The 20398-nt window shown below is 42.7% G+C and overlaps 1 protein-coding gene across 13 annotated transcripts in view; it reads left to right on the top strand.

The window, feature by feature from the left end:
• EPB41L3 (erythrocyte membrane protein band 4.1 like 3) overlaps positions 1–20398 on the top strand; it is a 143723-nt gene that overhangs the window by 102699 nt on the left and 20626 nt on the right. For 5 of the 13 annotated variants that reach the window (XM_029921895.1, XM_029921897.1, XM_029921896.1 and 2 more), the window contains exons 7-13: positions 785–1003; positions 1352–1439; positions 6721–6873; positions 10725–10822; positions 11724–11899; positions 15222–15442; positions 18746–19309. In XM_029921895.1, the coding sequence (XP_029777755.1) occupies positions 785–1003; positions 1352–1439; positions 6721–6873; positions 10725–10822; positions 11724–11899; positions 15222–15442; positions 18746–19309 (1519 nt within the window). The remainder of the gene's footprint in view (positions 1–784; positions 1004–1351; positions 1440–6720; positions 6874–10724; positions 10823–11723; positions 11900–15221; positions 15443–18745; positions 19310–20398) is intronic. The other 8 variants (XM_029921899.1, XM_029921898.1, XM_029921908.1 and 5 more) reach the window with 3 other exon arrangements.

The raw sequence follows: 20398 nt of genomic DNA, 5'->3' as shown, positions 1-20398 counted from the left end.
AAGCAGAGTAACAGAGAAGTCCACTATTAATGGAGATACTCGTATGATGTCTTGGCCAAATTATATGGACGATGTTTTTGTATTCCTTGAACATAAAGCTGTTTACTTTTAATGAGGAGGTTTTCAGATTTTAAAGTAGTAATTCTTCACAGTTAATCTTCTTATCAAGTGCATTCTAGAAGTCCTCTAATTAAAAAAAATTGAGAAAAGTGAGAACTCGAAACAGGAGAAATGGTTCTCATAAAGAGACCATTGCATGAGGAATGCAGGAGGTTGAGAGCAGAGTTTAGGACGGTGTAGCTGCTGAGTCACCCAACATCTGTCTTGGTCATACGGCAGGACCTTTAACTAAGACATTAACAAGACACTTCCTTAAGGCTAGTAAAGACCTAATAATTACGTTTAACGGTACCATTTTTATATGATAATTTTTACAACCAGAGATCTCAGGGAGCGTGTTGGGGGACCATTCATTTGACCCTAAATGTTAGTTACTGTAAAAGATGTTAAAGAAATAGGTCTTGAGGTTCCTTTTACTCCGTGCTTTAGTAATAAAAGCTTGATTTATTCTGAATATTGACCTGCCTCTAGATGCCCTTAAATATTGTATTTTGTAGCCAAGCATTTTCTTCATACATCTAAATCAAAATGCATGCGCTGGAAAATTTGTTCTGGTGAGATTTTCTGACAGGAAGAAATTGCTTATGGGACAGTTGGTATCAAGCGGCCTGCTCTCCACATGTCCTAACGCTGGCTTTCTGCCTTGTCTTTTGGCTCCTGGAAGGTACTACCTCTGCCTACAGTTGCGAGATGACATCGTGTCCGGGAGGCTGCCCTGCTCCTTCGTCACCCTGGCCCTGTTGGGCTCCTACACTGTCCAGTCAGAACTTGGAGACTATGACCCAGATGAGTGCGGGAATGATTATATCAGTGAGTTCCGCTTTGCACCAAACCACACGAAAGAACTGGAAGATAAAGTGATCGAGCTGCACAAGAGCCACAGGTCAGTGCAGAACCCTGAAAACATTCCATGTTGCTTGCAGCTCCATGGGTGAGCATCACTGGTTCTATCTGCTTTTCCCAGGACGGATTTCAGCACCATGGAGGCTGGGACCATAGCAGAGTGAGCTTCTGAACCTAGTGCAAGTCTGGGTAGTGAACATTCTCGCTCAGATGGCCTTTCCGAGCCATTTGTCTGTTATTCTCCCCCTGTTCCGTGCAGAGCATGGATCTGCTGGTGTCTCTCCGGGGACTTGCTTAGTAGAGAGCCAGGGGCAAAGTGGGAACTATGCAGCCCCACCAGGTAAAAGTAAAGCAACATTGTAACACTTTTTTTTTTTTTCCTTAACAGAGGAATGACGCCAGCAGAAGCAGAGATGCATTTCTTGGAAAATGCCAAAAAACTGTCCATGTATGGGGTTGACTTGCATCATGCCAAGGTACACATTTGTTAAACCCCAAACTTCCTGTTCAGTTTTATTAAATTCAAGGTGGTTATTAATATTGCTGGTGAATTTTACTCCAGGCATTAGAAACAAAAGCTTCAGGGATTCAAATCTGTGTGTGCTTTTAAGGCTTACTCAGTGATCAAGCAAATTCAGCTCTCTGATGTTTTGACTGAAGGGTTCGCAGCTCATGGCTCGAACTCTCGTTTCTCCTGGCCAACAGTACTGAGAAGCCCAGCAGCAGGGGAAGCCTCGGATTGCCTCCTGTTCAGTTGTAAATGTATCTTCACCTAACAAGCACCTGACTCAGCCCCCTTCCCTGTTAGTTTTATCTCCCACCGTGTCCCACCATGCTCTTTGCTTCTGCCAGATCCTGTCTCTGCCTTTTCTCTGAATATGCCTGTCTTCATCTGTGCTGTTCTTCTTCCTGTCTACCTGTCCAGGCTTGGCGAACTGTCCAAGACCCAGTTGTCGCCTCTTTTACGTGTCAAGTGCCATTTATGCCTCTGGCCTGGATGATCACCAGGCACTTAGCAAATTCCTGTTGAAATTGAAATAACTCTCTAGAACTTAGGTTCTCTAACAAATAATTAGTGCTTTGAGATACGGTTGTAATTTGGAAGTTCAACTAAAATCAACCGCCACCTCCTGCCCCAAAGCAAAGGCTTGCCTAGTTGATTGGTAATTGGTGAAATGTTAAAATCATATCTTGGCTATGGAGTCTTCTGAAGAAGTAAAGATTAGGCTGTAGTAAGATTGAGGTGGTGAAGATGCATAAAGCTGTTTACTTCAGGTCACACTTTCCCAGAATCTCTATACTTTTCAGCAGTGAGAGAATGACTGTATGTATGGACTATTAGTCTATTATATGAGCAGCTATGAATAAGAGTACTGTGCAAGCACAGGCAGGCTTTATGAAAACTCTCATCCAAAACATGAAATTTGTTAGCATCTTGGGATGGATTCTGGTACTCTGAGGAGACTTAAGATCGTGTTTGAAGTTCTGACTCGGGCTGTCAAGAAACTATCACTCCTGTATAGGAACGTGCCTTTAGTACTAACGGACTGCAGAGTCACCAGTTTCACGATTTGGGACCCAAGGAACACACAGTTAACAGGCTTCTAGGCATCCAAGCATCTTATGCCATCAAGGGTGGGGCCAAGAAATGAAGAGAGTTTCAGCTGGCTCGTGCCAACCCTGAGGAGGGAGGGAAGTCTGTGATCTGCAGGTTCTGTTGATGCTGCAAGTGGGGCTCTCAGTCAGCAGACTGATCCCCACTGAGTTTGGACAAGGAAATGGTGGCCATCCAACAAACACAGGTTTGATTGCTTATGTCTACGGACCGTTCTGTACATCACGCAGGACCCTTCCAAGGCTCAAAGGTCTGAACACTAGCAAAATCTCGTGGACTTGTCTGGGGCATACCTGTCTGAGGGATGTGCCGGTACGTGAAATGCCAAGCTCCTTGACATTGGTGTGTAATTACAAGAGCAGTTGTAGCTCTATTTACTTGCCAGTCCGTTATTACGTTTTTTCACCTCTTTTTCACTCAGATAAGGAAGCATTGTGTATTTTGCGATATATATGGTAGGATGAGGATTTTAAAAAAGAAAATAAGAACAATACACTAAGATGGTTTTTCTCTTCGAGCTTTTCCCTAGGTGACAGATAAGAAAACAAGAAGGAGATGAAGGTAGCCTGCAAATTCAAGTGAATCGGAAGCTATTTTTGAGTTACGTTACTCACGATGACTCACTTACTGCCCAGGAAAAATAAATAAATAAAAGGTTAGGGCATGCATCTCAGGCAGTGCCGCTCCAGATGGGTCAGGGTTCCTATCGGTACAAACAAAACCACTTAACATTGCTGTAGCTACTAAATTAAAATAGATCACTGCTTTTTCATTCACTAATATAATTTGAAATCACGCCAATTAAAACGAAAGGGTTAAGGAAGCACAAATGCAGCCTATTATAGGATTTCATCTGAATATTAAGTAAAATGGATGTTCAGTTGCGGACTCCCATTTTCTGGTGCAGCCACACTCCATCATTTCAAGAAGGAAATTTGCTGAATTAATTTAGAACTGATTTCCGGTTATAAGTGAGATGCTTCTCTTCTGTGGATGGTCTGAAAGGCCCTGGGCTTAAGGGCCTATTGAGAAATTCCAAATTGTGATTCTGAACTCCATGCCTCTGAATAAAGAATACATAACATATTATTAGATGAAGGTCCCTTGTTTTGCAGAACCTCTTCTAAAGGCTTTGTCTTTTTTTCTTAGGAAGACTCACTGCTTGTTTGTCATTTAATGTCAGTCTGAGGAGGTGCTGTCAGAGTCATTTATTTCTTATAAGATTCTGAAATACAGATAAAAATCCCTATTGGCTGTCCCATGGACCAAGTGATAAATGAAGGATGCAGAGTTTGAGCAGTGATTTTAAATTAAGGGAATAGTGCACTCATTTACTTTAATTATGATAGATTGAGACTATCCAGATCGCCCTTCAGTGCTCCCTGCTAAAGGGAGCATTAAATGTGTTTACTGGTTGGGACACACCCACGTCCCCAATAAAGACCACTGTGACAGCTTTCAGTACAAAAAATCACCAAGCTGATGTCAGGACCATGGGCTGTGGCACAACACTTGATGATCAAGAGTGTTATTTTGTTGTTATTTTGGAGGAATGAAATGGAAATGTTCATTCAGTTTAAAACCCCACTTGACATTTTCTCCCTTCACTGGCCCTTTTAACAAACATGTAATGACCTAATGCATGCTAGGGGGTGCTATATGACCCCCTGATTGTTCAGGGTAAACCCGAGTGCCTGCCCTCAAGCAGCTTCCAGTCTTGAGGAGGAGGAGGTATAGGAGGGAGCTCATTGGAGAGCCAATTGCTTGTGTGTGCTGGTGACAACAGAGTGATACGGGGACACAGAGGAGTGTGTGGTGGAGGCAAGGAGAAGAGGAGGGAGAGGAGGCTTCCTGATCTTCCCCTTGAAGGATTCTGTCTTCTCATTTATTCAAAGACTAATGGATGACTTTAAAATAAATAATAACAAAGGAGGTTTTAAATGTCCTTTCTTGGGGTGCCTGGGTTGCTCAATTGGTTAAGTGTCCAACTTCGGCTCAGGTCATGATCTCACTGCTCGTGAGTTCGACCCCCATGCCTGGCTCTGTGCTGACAGCTCACAGCCTGGAGCCTGCTTCCGACTCTGTGTCTTCCTCTCTCTCTGCCCCTCCCCTGTTCACGCTCACTCTCTCTCAAAAGTAAACAAACACTAAAAAAAAATTTAAATGTACTTTCTTCTGTAGGTCAAAGGCCTATTTCCCAAACTAAGCTCTGTATCACACTGTGAATGAAGGAGCTTTAATCAAACAGCCCCTTCTTATGCCTGCATTTCTGCTCCTGGTGCAAGGAGGTCACCTCTGAGTGGCCCTGTGAGCAGATTGGCTGGTTCTGAAGGATCAATAGTGCCAGCAATTTGTCAGTATCAGGCTATAACTCTTCCAATTGCTCTTTCAGATTAAAGCTCCTGATAGATAGTGGGCCGTTTCTGGTCTTTGAGTTCTCCTCAGAATTTAATTCTGTTGTAATATTCTGCCATCAAGTATTTCCACTTCTATAGAGCAATTTCGTCTCTTAATGGAGCGATCTGTTTCCAAGATAAAATATTTCATTTTAATCCAGTTAGATGGTATTTGGAGACTTAACATTTCCTAGAGATGGACCAAAATATTTATTTTTGATTCTGCAAATGTTCATTTTATGCCCTGCACTGGCAAGATTGAGGAAGTCACTTCCCACAGTGGGGATGAGTTAGACTCTCCTGTTTGGAGTCTTCCGTGTCCCCCTCCCCTCTTCACCACTGCAGTGTCACTCAGTTCCAGGGATAGTCCTGCTGATGAATATGTGACAGAAGACCTCAGTTTCACCTACTTCGCGCCCCCTGCTTCCAACAAGCGGTGCGACAAGGAGGTGGGGACTGAGCCTCACACACACAGTCCTGCCTTCTGTCCTTTGTTTCTCCCCCACTCGGGGCCACCATGTGTGTTCATTTTATCCCTTTTCACCCAAATAGAACGTGTAGGGGGCATAGGCTGTACACGATATGTCTCCTGAGCCTTATGTGACCTCTCTGATGACCTCTGACCTCGACTTCTCATCCCACATCCCTAGGAAGTGACCTACAGATGACATAAATATGCAAGTAGCAGAAGAAGCAAGTTACAAATATAGCATATTCCCACTTAAAGAAAACTATATACATAAAGAAAATTTACTGATATTTGTGTATGTGAACCGGTTTTCAAAAGTGACTGTGACTTGGGTTGTGTGTGCTTTCCAGGCACATTGGGGAAGTAAGCTCTTACTTTAAGAAATAATTTTATATCAGGGCGCCTGGGTGGCTCAGTCGGCTGAGCGTCTGACTTTGGCTCAGGTCATGCTCACCCTCTGTGAGTTCAAGCCCTGCGTCAGGCTCTTTTCTGGCAGCTCAGAGTCTGGAGCCTGCTTCAGATTCTGTCTGTCTGTCTGTCTGTCTCTCTCTCTCTCTCCTTGTCCCTCTCTCTCCCCCTCCCCCCTCCCTCTTCCTCCCCAGTCATGGTCTGTCTCTGTCTCTCAAAAATGAATACATGTTAAAAAAATTTCTTAATGATTTTATATTTAAATTTTACTCTGACAACTAGTGGTGTATAAAAAAAATTTTTAAGGCTCTTTTTTAATGGAACAAACTCCAAAACACTCTTTAGAAGGAACAGGGCCTTTCTGTTGGTATCCGTATTAGCTGAACATTGTGTCTCTGGAAGCGGGCTGCTCATATTCAGCTGGGAAGGACGCTTAACCTCTCCATGCCTGAGAAGTCTCCTCCTCTGTAAACTAGGAACAATCCTAGCAACCTTCTCAAAATAACAGTGAAAATGTAAAGAGTCAATACACATTAAATGGCTATAACCATTTTAGAAGGGCAGCGATGACTTTTTACTGTTACTACCACATCCTCTGGTTGACCTTCTCTGTGTGTGGTAATCACGTTGTAGGATGTCTGAGTGAGCCAGTTTTACTCTGACGTAGCTCCGTAGTGATTGACGTCTTCATCAGGAGCCTATTATTTAGTGGCAGTGTTTTTTAAAAATGGCCACAGTATTCTTCATATTTAAATTAGAACTATAGGTCATTAATTACAGGTTCCTTCACGGACGCTTAAATCCCCTACTCGGCTGTCCATGGAAATAAGTGAAATACTGATCCATTGTTTCTTGGTGCTCTTTTCCAGGATTCTGAAGGAGTAGAAATTATGCTAGGAGTTTGTGCAAGTGGTCTGTTAATATATCGTGACCGACTGAGAATAAACAGATTTGCCTGGCCTAAGGTTCTAAAAATTTCATACAAACGGAACAACTTTTACATTAAGATCCGGCCGGGAGAGGTAAGTAGCCCCGAATCTGCGTGTATATTGAAAAGAAGGGTACCTGATAGCAAACAAAAATTTAAATAGCCTGTGCCCAACTTCCGAACATCTAGGACATGAAGAGTGATGTCTCCATGCCTAAGAGAATTTATCATAGCCTTGTCTGATAAACAGCAATAAATAACCATTCTCTTCTTTTTAATGTTTGGTTCTAATGTCCCACTGACTGCATAGCTTGAAAAGTTTTTATTTTTGAAGATTTTAGTGTAAAATCAGTATTTGCGAATAATGTTTTGTATATTTCCAACTGCAGTATAAAAGAAACCCTTAGGCGCTAAACCTTTTGTGAATAAAAAATAGATTTCTTCCTGTCTGTCTCTGTTTTATGTGTCCACGCCCTGTCTTTCTACTCCAAATCTGTTGGCACCCTAACATGAATAGCTTAGCGATAATGTGATCAAAGCACAAGAAAGATTACAGCAAGAGACACCAAAGATAAATTACGTAAATGTCTCATAGCCTAGTACATTTCTGCTTTTTTCTTTCAATCAGACTGATGAAAAAGTCAAAATTGTTAACTAATCATTGCTACTTGGGCACAACCATCCTAAACGATTTATATCCTCCAAAGTGGTTTACACATAATAGGTTGCAAATATCTCCTATTATCTGTTTAACAGATGATAAGTAAATATATCCTGTTTCTAATGGGCATGTGTAATCTAACGGAGGCAGGCAGAGCTCTAAGACTGTGGCTCATCTGTGTCTCTGAATTTTTTCTGGTACAAAACAGAATTATCTTCTATCTTCACAGCCTCTCCATTGGTGGAAAATGGAATTTAAAAATCAGATTACATGTGATGTAATGTGATGCATGGTGACTGTAGTTATAATACTGTATAGTATATGTGAAAGTTGCTAAGAAAGGATCTTAAAAGTTCTCATCACAAGAAAAAAAGATCTGTAACTATGTGTGGTGATGGATGTTAATTAAACTGACTGTGATCATCTCACAAGACACATCTCGCCTCTCACAAGACACAGACATTGAATCATCATGTGATACACCCGAAACTAATACAACGTTATATCTCAGTTTAAAATCAGACTATAAAACAAGGAATCCTGTTTAATGTAAATATAAAGTCAAACTTGCCTGTGAAGACTGAAATAATCTGTAAGTTTTTCACATAAATACCTGAAACTAGTTTTTTTCATAATTCCCTATAATTGCATAGTAAACTTATAACCAATATAGATTTGGTTCATCAAACATTTACCAAGTAAGCACCTGTTTATTGCCGGGCACCATGTTGGTCCCTGCCCTTAAAGGACTTTATGTTTAGCAAAGAAACAGTCTTGTGTACTTAAAATTCTGTTGTCATGAGACATATTGCACATATGATAAAATTCTGCGTACATGGAATCGACATGCTGTGGTGAGGGCTCACATGGGAATGCTGGAGAAATGCATCAGGAGACAGTAGTGAGCCATGGAGGGTTTTAAAGAGGACGTGATAGACTAGACAAATAATTTGGAATGAGACTCAGCAGCTCAGCCTTGAGAGGTGTTAAGACCTAAACTAGGCGGAGGCTGTGGGAATAGAAGGGAAGGAGCAACTGTGAGAAACGGAACCAATAGGGCCTGGACACAGGATGGAGGAAGGTGCTGAGGAGGGGGAGGAGTCCGTGATCATCGGAGGCATTCAGTTGGCATGAGCGAAGGTGACCAATGTGGTATTATTGACAGGAGAAAACAGGGAGAATTTCAGGGGGAAAAAAGGTTAAGTTCCTTGGAGATGTTTTCTGGGGGTGATTCTTGCATAGTAAGAAATACAGGTTTGAAGGAGTCATCAACTGCCTCCGTTCTATTTAAGGCGTCAGGCAGGAAATGAGTTACTGATAAAAAAGGGAAGTTAGAGAAGAGATCCTCAAGGAGAAACCCTGGGTGTCATCATTTTTTGAGAGAGAGGAGTAGGCAGAAGAGGAGCATAAGGAGATGAAGAAAAGCAGCCAGAGAAAGAAAAGGGGCAAAAAAGTCACAAGTGACAAGGAGACTAGATTCAGGCTTGTGATTAACCATCTGGGCCAGATGATACTGAGAAAGACCTGCGGGCTAAGAATTAAGAAAAGTTCATTGACTTGACAGGGCCCATTGTCCACTGAAAAGTTCAAGAAGGTGGTGGGAGCACCTTCCAGGCTGCAGTGAGGTAAGGGGTGGAGTAGACAAGGCTTCTCCTTCCTGACATTTGTCAAGGAGTGAGATGGGGTTGTGGTTCAGGCAGAAGTAGAATATAGAATATTGTTTCCCACCCCCCCTCCACTTTTTTTTTCTTACAGTCATGTAAATAGGCTGAAAAGAAAGAAAAAAAGGAATGGTGGCACAAAGGCTCTGAAGAGGTTGAGAAATTGGCACAAAGCACAGAGAGACAGATAAACATTCAAAAAGTGCAGGGTCATCTTTGGTGTAAGGAGGACAGCAGGAAGAAAATCATCCTGGCTTCTTGCAGCAGCGAGCAAGCGTATGGTACATGCTGGATGCAGGATGAATAAATGGAGGATGGTTTAGTCACGATCCAGAATACCCTGGATCGTGCTGACTCACTGGGGCTCTTGGCCAATGATGATTTTTACAGTTGCTCCTACATGTGAATGTCTGGAGTAAGTAAAAAGTTGGGAGAGTAGCTTGTGCTGGATTTCTCAGTCTCCCTGCCCCCAACCCCACCTGTTCCCACTCAACTAAGAAATAGAAGTCAAGCAAAATTGGGGCTCCTGGGTGGCTCAGTCGGTTGAGCGTCTGACTTCAGCTCAGGTCATGATCTCATGGTTCATGAGTTCAAGTCCTGCGTCAGGCTCTGTGCTGACTGCTTGGAGCCTGGAGCCTGCTTCAGATTCTCTGTCTCCCTCTCTCTCTGCCCTTTCCCTGCTCATACTCTCTCTCTCTCAAGAATAAAGAAACATTAACCAAAAAAAATTTTTTAAGTCAAGCATAGTTATAACTCCTAGGCCACACATAAGGCCCCTCTTCTTGGTTCTTTGCTACATAAATTAGTTTTTTTCTGTTGACTGTGTCAACAGTCTGTTTTGTGCTCTTTGGGAAAGCTTTTACTGTTTAAAATGATTGCCCTCTGGTGGCCTGATGCATACTGTCATCAGAAAATTAAAAAATATCGAACGTGCAATAATAGTAAAGTACATTACTCAGGAAGTCAGATATTTCACCTTGAGAAATCAAATAGCTGATAGATTCCTTTGAATCAAAGATTCTTTTCATCTGAACTATACATGCTGCAAGATACGAAATCATATTCTCCCGATCTATGATCATGTATAGAATATCAAATAATGCATACTAGAATGCATAAACAAAATCAGCAAACCTGATACCAAGTCATCAAATACCTAGCAGATAGGCATATTTTCCGACCAGATCCTGGGAGAAAACGACATCCTGAAAATGCTGTAGACTCTAAACAGTTTGTTTATTCCTGTACATTCCAGTGACGTCATGGTGTTCCAAGAGACACCGCTCAAACATGAGATCAGAATAAATGGGTGTCTGGAAGAGACCCAGATGCCATCTTTTTTGCATTCAGTTTTCTTAAAATCCATACTTGTACATAAAACATTTACACACATAATGTGGTTATCTATGTCTGCAGCATGCTAAGGAGAATAAATGCAAGATTGTTTTTTAATGTATGAATGTGTATAGCATGAATTCTGCAGATAGCACTTGATTTTGTGAGTAAAGGAAAAAACTTGTGAGAGGTTGCATGATTTTGTAAATTATTTTCTTTTACGTTACTTATAATTGCCCACTTGACTTTACTCCTCAACATGTGTTGTTGTTGTTGTTTTTCATTTAGTTTGAACAATTTGAAAGCACCATCGGGTTTAAGCTGCCAAACCATCGAGCTGCCAAGCGTTTATGGAAAGTATGTGTTGAGCATCACACATTTTTCAGGTAAGTAAAGATGATTTTGTTTCTTCCTCAGCAAGAATCAGAATGATTGGAATCACTTCTACTGAAAAAGTTGGTTGGGAAGAAGAATGTGGAAGCATATCCTTTCTATTCCTTCAAGTTCACTGTCACCAGGTTTTTTGACATGAAATCCTGAAAGAACTTCTGAGTGGAGGATTTTCCTTAATTTGTTTTATGCTTATCTGCCGTACCTCCCCCTTCATTACCTTTAGTGGCCTTTCATTATTTTAATAAGATGTCCACTTCAAGGATTCAATCCATTTCCTTACCATTTCAATCATTTCTTAATACGCTGGGCTCCTTTATTTACATACAGTACTCAGACTATCAGATTTGTTTCTACACAATAACAGTCTTATCAGTATTCTTCTTCACTAAGATCACCTATTTAATTGCTCTTTGGGGTTAGAGAATCATAAACTCTTCAGTTGCATGGAGTCCGAGCCAACCCCCATTGAATTCATAGCCTCTCTACAGCTCCCTGGTTGACATGTACCTGTGGGCATTGATTTTTTTTCCCTCTAAAATCACATTCATTTGGGGCACGTGGGTGGTTCAGTCAGTGAAGCGTCCAACCTCAGCTCAGGTCGGGATCTCACGGCTCGTGGGTTTGAGCCCTGAGTTGTGTTCTGTGCTGACAGGTCAGAGCCAGGAGCCTGCTTTAGATTCGGTCTCCTCCTCTCTCTGCCCCTCCCCCACTCGTGCTTCGTGTGTCTCTCTCTTTTTCTCAAAAATAAACATTAAAAAATTTTTTAACCACATTCATTTAACATGTTATATGTTAACCATACAAAGCACTTTACCTTTGACTAAAAAAGTTAAGATCGCATTCTTAATATTTGACTCAGTAGTCTCTCTGGTATTTTTTCTTTAATATCTTTAGACTGTTGTTACCAGAAGCCCCTCCAAAGAAATTCCTGACCTTGGGCTCTAAGTTCCGTTACAGCGGCAGGACCCAGGCCCAGACGAGAAGAGCCAGCGCCTTGATAGACCGTCCTGCCCCTTACTTCGAACGCTCATCCAGCAAACGCTATACCATGTCTCGCAGCTTGGATGGAGGTGGGCATCGCTTCCTAACCCTTACGACTAACAATAAGTATTATTAACGGCTACCCAGAAATAGTGTGAAACCATCAAAAGCTTTCAAGACACGTAGATCCTCTTGAAAAGGCAGTGAAATGAAAAGCACTCTTTGGTCTGTAGTTGAGTGGCAAGTTGTAACCCCCACCGCTCAAAAAGGAAAAAGTGCCTTTGTGAGTCTAATATCTGTTATTGGTAGATTTATGGAAAATTATTCCATAAAAGAATGGTGCTTAGAGAATGAAGAGCATAGCTTTCATCAACCAGCACCCTGAATTTGGAGAAAGATGGTCTCATTCTAAATACAGTTGTCACATATTCTGAAGTAATCTCTTGTTGGCAGACCTGAAATGATTATCGGATTTGTTTCAGTCCATTTGTTTCAGAAGGAAGACCATAAGTTAAATTTATCTCTGTTTCTACAAAATTTTCAGGAAAAAAATGTGACTGTTACCAGAAAGGATGACATTTAAATGATAGACCCAAAGGCTCCATGTTAAATCCTCCTGTTAATATTAATTACTGCACCAGATGGACTGGGAGAGCATTGCCGTGGAAATGTTCTCCACCGTTAAGTCAAATGTGGAAGTTAAACGGGGAAAGAATCACATAAATAACATTTCTAAGAAATGACCTGGTAGTAAGTTTTTAGCAGGTTTTTGTCTCGTGTGACAGTTTTGTGTTGCTGTCCGTAGTTATGCCCAGATTTGCTTCCTTCAACAACACATGGCAGCTGGAGTAATACTTTCTTTAGAAAGTGACGTATGGCTGGGGCACCTGGTTGGCTCAGTCGGTTAAGCCTCTGACTTGGATTCAGGTCACAATCTCATGGTTCACGAGTTCGAGCCCTGCATCTAGCTCTGTAGACCAGAGCCTGCTTCTTTGTCTCCCTCTCTCTTTGCTCCTTGCCAACTCATGCTCTCTCTCTCTCAAAAATAAATAAATATTTAAAAAATTACATTAAAAAAAACATTAAAAAATTAAAGGGACCCATGGCCAAGTCTCTGTAATTCCACCTGGACAATAGTTGCCTTATCGAAGACATATCTTATATATATAAACAGTATGTTTCTAGCATGTGTGTACAATTTTAATAATCAAAACCCATAAAATTAAAGTAGTAAAAACAGAATAAAAACAAGTAAAAATAATGAAGTTAAAAGTGCCTGGGACCACCTTCCTCCTTACATTTTTGCCACCACTCACCATAGTCCTGGCTCTCTCTTCCCTTTCCCCGTAGCCCAGTGTGGCTGTTGGGGTGACATACTTCCTGAATCCTCCACTTTAGAAGGTTGTCTTTTGCTAATGGAATCCTTTATAAACAGTTTGTAGAGAAAGTCAGAGTTGTGACATTAGTGCTATGTTATGGATGTTACTGGTGAAGAGGAAAAGGTAAACCCGGACTGACGCCCATCTGCGTAGCACCTGGCAAATGATTTAAACTCGCCCGGGCTCAGTTTTAGTCATCATCTCTAAAATGGGAGTAAGGCTCTTTGCAAAGAAAGAGTGAATGAGACGTGTGTGAAAGCATTCTTTTTACAGGTGTAATAATAATTACGTTCATAATTATTCTTACAGGCTTTTGTGAGCTGGCCTATGAAGTAAATTAACCATTCTGTATTTTCTAATGGTTGCGTGTTTTTCAAATCTGTAATGTGGAGCTAAACTTTGGGAATACAGTGTTTACTAGGACCGTTTCGGGTTGAATTAAGATACTGAAATATTCACGTTAACACTGAAGTTTTTCTTACTGCTTTGTTCCATTTATTCTTCTTTCTCCTGTAGAGAATCTCTGTAAACTCTCTGTGTATTCCATCAGTCAGTGTTGAAGGAACTTTTGTAGACTCACCCCTTTATTCCCCTGGCTCTCATCCACTTTGTTCAGCGATGTGTACCCAAGGGAACACATTTGTTGTGAATATTGTTTTCTCATGACCTTTTTATGTGATAATATTGTTTTCTCATGACCTTTTTATGTGATAATGACTGTTGACAAGACAGAAGACAATTGTGAAATAAATATACTAATACCATACTGTCTCTTCCTCCCTGCCCAAAAGTGATGTTAGTATGTGTTGTCTCTCACTCTTTGGGGTCCTGCCAATCCCAGTGTGTTTTCTGTGCTGCCGAGTAGGGTGCTGTGGCTGCATGTTGGAACACAAATTGCTTTTTGCAAGTTGGCATCTTACGTAGAACAGCCTAACTGACCCACTGGAAAATTGCCTCTCATATGAGCTTTCTTTCATCAATGTGAGGAAATATAAAATATCTTAGTGAAGGTATCTTAATGAAATGGTTTAGCTATTACAAAAGGATTTCAGAATATTTTCCAACATTTATATTTTAGACTTCCTAAACTATGAAGCTGATTATAATTTTCCTGTGATTAGCTCCTGTGTATTTGAAAAGCATCATTTATAGGTTTAAATAACTTGTATATACCTACAACCTAAACTAATGAGTATCAGACTTTAAAAGCATAACTGAATTAAGCATCTTTCACTAAGACATTTTAGTGGGGATGGAAGGCTGCGTCTTCTACCTCTTATGTTTGCATGTCTTACATCTGCATGGATTTCATTAGCAACATTTGTCTTGTCTTCCCAAAATATCAGAGATGAACAAGTGTATGCATATCACGGTAGTCTGTTTATAAAGTGCAGTCAGAATTAAAACATTTCTGCACTCCAGCTGAATAGAGTTGCCATCCAGATTGTATAATTGCTCCAAATTTTATAATCTGACCAAGATCGTTAATTTTCATTATGAGCCATGGGACTTTGATATTGTAGGAGAGATGGACTCTTTAACCATTACTAATGACTATAATTAAAGAACCCAATTCATTACTCCTTACTGAATGGCACCTCCAAAGATCCGTTCAAAGTCAAGTATGAGAGTGGTCGTCTGCTGCAAATACCGCCGTTAGCTGTGGGACTTGTCCGCTAGTGCCTGGTGCCAGCGCCCAGCCAGTCGCCCTGTGGGGTAACAGGCTCGCGGCAGCCCGGCCTCCCACCCCTCATCGCATCCACGCTCCTGCTTATCCTCACCAGAGAGCCTGAGAATTACTCTGGTGGCTTCAGGCGATGAGCATTTAAATTATTTAAAACACTGGTGTAGCAGACTCAGAAAGCCGAGTCTCTGACAGTGCTTTTATGTGCGTCCCCGCAGTGCTGACTGGAGTTTTCAGACCAACGTGGGTAGGGCTACATTTTCCCATAATGGGGCAATTGGTGGTGGTCTTCCGTCTTCTGACTTAACTATTTCAGACTTTTTTTTCTTCAATTGTATTTGCTTTTAGCGTCAGTGAATGAAAACCATGAAATATACATGAAGGATTCTGTGTCTGCTGCAGAGGTTGGTACTGGCCAGTACGCCACAACAAAGGGCATCTCTCAGACCAACTTGATCACCACTGTGACTCCAGAGAAAAAGGCCGAGGAGGAACGGGACGAGGAAGAGGAGCGACGGAAAAAGGCGGAGGAAGCCACGCCGGTGGCAGCAGTTCGGCCCGAGGGAAAGGTACATCTCCCAGGCTCCCTCCGAGAGCGTGCTTAGCCTTTACGAACTACTTAATGATTCCGAGGCTAGAAACTGGGAATGTGTTCATCAGACGTAGGGTAACTCCTGTTTCAGCATTAGTCACATTCATGTGGTCAGTTTTTAAATTGCCATTTCCCCTGTAGACATTTTTCTTATGAAAGATTTTTCCGTAGAATTTTTATTGGAACTGATGTGCTCTGTAAGACTTTCAACAGCCGTCCTGTGTATGTATCTTAAAGATACATTTAGTGCCATATGACACTTCCCTGTTTGGGCTCACATTTCAGAACTGTCACTAAAATTATTTTCTTTGTTTCTGGCCCCATTCTCCTACCTAAGGACTTTATATTTTTCTAGCTCTCCAGTAATCACATTGCCATTCTTCTGAGTGCAAGTTACTGAGTGACCATAGCCTGGGTATTTATACAATATTTCCCCTCTTAACCTTGTGACCACAGTCTAGTCATCCAAGTAGGGAGCAGACATGTTTTGAAAAGAGATATTAAAGCCGAATATTGCAAGGGGAGAGGGAAGGTGAATTTGACAGCATTTCTCCAAAGTGTTGTATTCATTAAATTTTTAAACTTCGTTTCATCCAGCATTTCTTACGGTATGTTTATTTTTGGTAATCTGGCATTATAAAGCAACTTTTAGGAAAAATAAGTCAGGAAACCTGTAGAGAATCTGCTTTTCATTCAGGATCATAGAGGTAGCAGAGCAGCTCTCTAAAATTAAAAAAAAAATTATATTGGGATGTTTTTGGGTAATGATCATGGTAAAACAGAGTGGCTCCTGGGTTGTGCAGAAGAAAAATATTGTGCAGCCCACCGGTTATGCTAAAACTTGCCTAAATGTGACTCACAAGTGTTCTTCTGAACTTGGGCTCTTCAAATATAGATTTCTGTGGCTGGGACTCACCTGGGTCTCCAAAGAGAAATGCTCCTTTGGACGAGAGTTACACAGGGATGGGTGGATCCCCAACATGTGGTAGTTATGTCAGACTTTTCCACATGAAACCCTGTCCCTCATTTTCTTCAAGGTAAGATCATTTATTTACCAAACACAAAAATAAAAACAGGACAGGAAATGACAGCAAGGATATTGGATCACTTTTGCTGTTAAGACATGCTTTGTTCTGAATTTTCTTTCTACACTCTTACCCTCCAATTAAGTCAAGGCAGCTTTTAAATAGGGCATGAGAGAAAGGTAGTATGCCTGAAAAGCGAAAGATTTCCACTATTTCCTGAAATCACCCACACCAGCCAACAACTCCCATGGATGTATAACCGTGATTAAGTGGCACAGTAAAGGAAATGACTTTTAATTTGCTTCCCAAATAGACCCAGGCTGTGTCCCTTTATTTAATTTGAAAAGACCACCGATTCGTTTATATAAAACATAGCACTAAACTATCATCCCTCTTGCCATTTATGCCCTGGGAAAATAAAAAGGCAAAAAATTGTGACTCTCCTAGTCTGAATCTCTGAGAAGCCGGCACGTTGACCCAAATGCCTTCAGAAAGGCAGCGGCCCTGACCTAGTGCTTAGGTCGGCAGATGGCTGTCTTCCTTCTCTACAGTGCAGAGCCGTCCTTGAGAAACCACTTGAATAAGGGGCATGGAAAACTAAACCTTCGTTTTATTCTTCTCCATCTTCAACAAGTAAGAACGAGGGTACTCATTTTTTAACCAAAATGAAAGTACATTACTGAAAATAGTTCTAAAAAGGCTGGTCCCCTAGATAGCTTTGAGAGGGGAAATGTTCTCAGGCTGATGATCACGCCAGGTGACTGGGCAGCCGTCCACCCCCAGGGGAACGGTAATCTGCAGGCAGAAGTCAGCGTGGACCTTTTATATATTATTCTTGCTTGAATGAGATTTGTGCAGGGTCATGTTTATGTAAAACACAATGCTTCATGTCAGATGTGAGTTTTGAGAAAAGACGCCTCTAATGCCTAAAATTCTAATATATCTGCGATACGATTTTATTTGCACATGTTGTTACTGTCTGTCTTTATAGTTACCAAGTGAGGATTGGGAGTTAGAAAGCAGAGTGGGTAATTTCAACACTCTCAAGTCTCTAGGCAAAACACACATGTATGAGCACACACACGTACACACTCATGGTGTCACATCGAGCAGTGGAAGTCTAGCTTCAGGCTCTGTGTGACCTTGAATTGAACTTGTGAGCTGTGCCAGGTCCTGTGGGGATCTTGCTTGCTTCCCTTGCTTTCCCCCTCCTCGCCCCTGCTCAGCAGCCCTCCACCACCTGCAAAGAGGAAGCCGGCTGTGGTCCTAGAGGCTGCCAGGGCCAAAGAGAATGGAAAGGGCCTCTCTTTCCTACAGAAGCCTGAACTCCCCTGGGGACACTTTTGTGGGGTCACGTGCCTTTATCATTCATTCTGATAAGGACCCCAACCAGGGGAGTTACATATAGGGATTACTCACTAAGAGAAACCAGAAGGCTGGGAGATTGTGCCTTTCTGTTATTTACAGATCACAAATAATGCAACGGTAAAGGCTGATGTGTTTCACAAGAAAACACTTTGTTTTTTTCTAGTTAGCTTGTTGAAACCCTCATTTGAGTTTTAAGTTCTGTTTACATCATGGAGAAAGGAGCCCAAATAGAATTTTTCAAAGGAACCCCAATTCTGTGTGGAACAGAAGCTCCTAAAAGGCTAATTGTCACACTCCCTGAGTGGCACTGCTGATCAGATGGGAGTGGGGCCAGAAACTTGATTTGGATCCCGCCCGTTTGGGATGGACTTGACTCAGCAAGGAGAGGTGATGCTGAAGATTTTTTTCTTTAAAAAATCAAAACTTGGATTTATTTTTAATTTTCAATCCAATCAAACTTTAGTAACAGATCTGTTAGCTGCAGATCAGGAGACGTTATTGAAAGTCTTGATTTTAAGTTATCCGAGAGTTACGTTTGCTCTCAACACCGTGAAACTTCCTAGAGTTGTTGGTCTAAAGAAACATTGTGGACGGTGTGAAACATGTAGACTTTGAGATTGCCCATCAATATCTTTGGTTCTGACTTTTTTTAAAAAAAAAAAAGCTCAGCCTGTAATCGACGGTCTGATGGGGAAACGGTAGCCATTCATGGCATCGTTGGCATGTAGCTTGAATACTTTAAATACATGAACAACCCTACTGCTAAAAGTCTTGTTTTACAATTTTATATTGATACCCATAAGAAAAGTAACTAATTGCAGTTTTCTTTTTGTCCTTTTGCACCTCTGTTTGCTGCTTTCTGTCTCTCTCTGTCTCTTTCACATCAGTCACCTGGGCTTGGCACTGACTCATGCCCCATGTCCCCCCCATCAGCCCATCGTTCCCCAGCATCCCCCCCAGAGCTCCGAAGGAGGTGTAAGGAGAATGACCGCCAACCCCCGGGGGTCGAGCCGGCCACAGGCGCCGCGCGTGTGAGCGGAGAGCCTGCCCTGGACTCTGACCGCAAAGGGAAGCCATCCTTAGGGGACCAAGACGTGGCTTTTAGCTACAAACAGCAAACTGGCAAAGGGACCACGCTGTTTTCCTTCTCCTTGCAGCTCCCGGAGTCATTCCCTTCTCTTCTAGATGACGATGGGTACCTCTCTTTCCCCAACCTGTCGGAAACCAACCTCCTCCCCCAGAGCCTGCAGCATTACCTCCCGATCCGCTCACCCTCCCTCGTGCCCTGTTTCCTCTTCATCTTTTTCTTTCTGCTTTCCGCCTCCTTCTCAGTGCCATATGCCCTCACTCTCTCCTTCCCTCTGGCTATGTGCCTCTGCTACCTGGAGCCCAAGGCGGCCTCCTTGAGTGCCTCACTAGACAATGACCCGAGTGACAGTTCAGAGGAAGAGGTGTGTACCTCAGCACAGAACACACTTCCCTGTCGTGGTCGGGGCTTCAGTCCGAAACAGTGTTAGGCGCCTACCGCACTAGCGGCCCTACTTTCAGAGCCTCATTTATTGTCTGTGCCGACATGTGAGAGGTTTTTGTGTGTCGGGGAGTACGACCCGGCCCCAGGGTTAGGCACAACACCATGTGGATCGAGCAGTCTGCGCCCAGCCCGGAATCGCTCTGCTGCCCACTGAACTCTCCGGATGCTGAAGGACTCAGAAGTCAGTTTCAAACAACCCCTGAGCACTGTTAAAAAAAGATCAGGGTTGGATAAAAAGTTCTGGTGGGTTACCGTTTCGTAAAGTAAACGACCCCGAGGACCGAGAAATAAGTTTGACCCAGATTTACAGAGCATTCCCAGCACACATCCTGGTATAATGATACACAGCGGTGATACCAGCAGATACACGACACGCAAGGCCAGGTGGGAGCGAACATCACAGGAGGGGTGTCCTCATCAGGGTGCGGTGACTCCCTCAAAGTGGAAATGCCTTTGCTCCCTGGAGATTCTGACATGTCCCCTCGCTGCTTTTCTGTTATCATTGCCAGATTGTCGCTGTGACTCACGCAGGTGAGCCAGACAGATCCCAAGGGTGTGTGAGGTCAGAGAAAAATGCTTGAGTAGTTTAAAAGGCCCACGTGACCTCAGTCTGGTAGGGCCGCAGACAGGGCCGGAAGTGACTGCAATACTCACACCTAGGAAGCAACTCCTTTAAGATGTCCGCACGCTGTAAAAACGGGCTGAGGCTTCGTCGGCACTGACCATGCCAGTGCATAGACGAGGTGGCCGCAATACTTCCAACACCAGCGTGAGCTGAAAGAGCCACACGCTCACGGGGACAGTCAGGGAGGCTGGGGAGGCCCTGGTGGCTCTCAGCTAGGCATGTGCTCTGGGGGGGAAAGGATGGGACCCCCACCTCCGTCTGAGCAAACCTGCCGCCTGTCCGTCTCCCATCCCTTACCCGAGGCAGCGGGTGGGTTGACACGGCAGCCAGTAACTGCTCTCTTGTCACATGACCACGGCTGTGTGAGCAGCCCTGCAGCTCCCT

Source organism: Suricata suricatta, chromosome 14 (assembly GCF_006229205.1).
Source record: "Suricata suricatta isolate VVHF042 chromosome 14, meerkat_22Aug2017_6uvM2_HiC, whole genome shotgun sequence".
Lineage (NCBI taxonomy): Eukaryota > Metazoa > Chordata > Mammalia > Carnivora > Herpestidae > Suricata > Suricata suricatta.
Note: the sequence above shows the minus strand (reverse complement) of the source record. Positions and strands in the feature narration are given on the sequence as shown.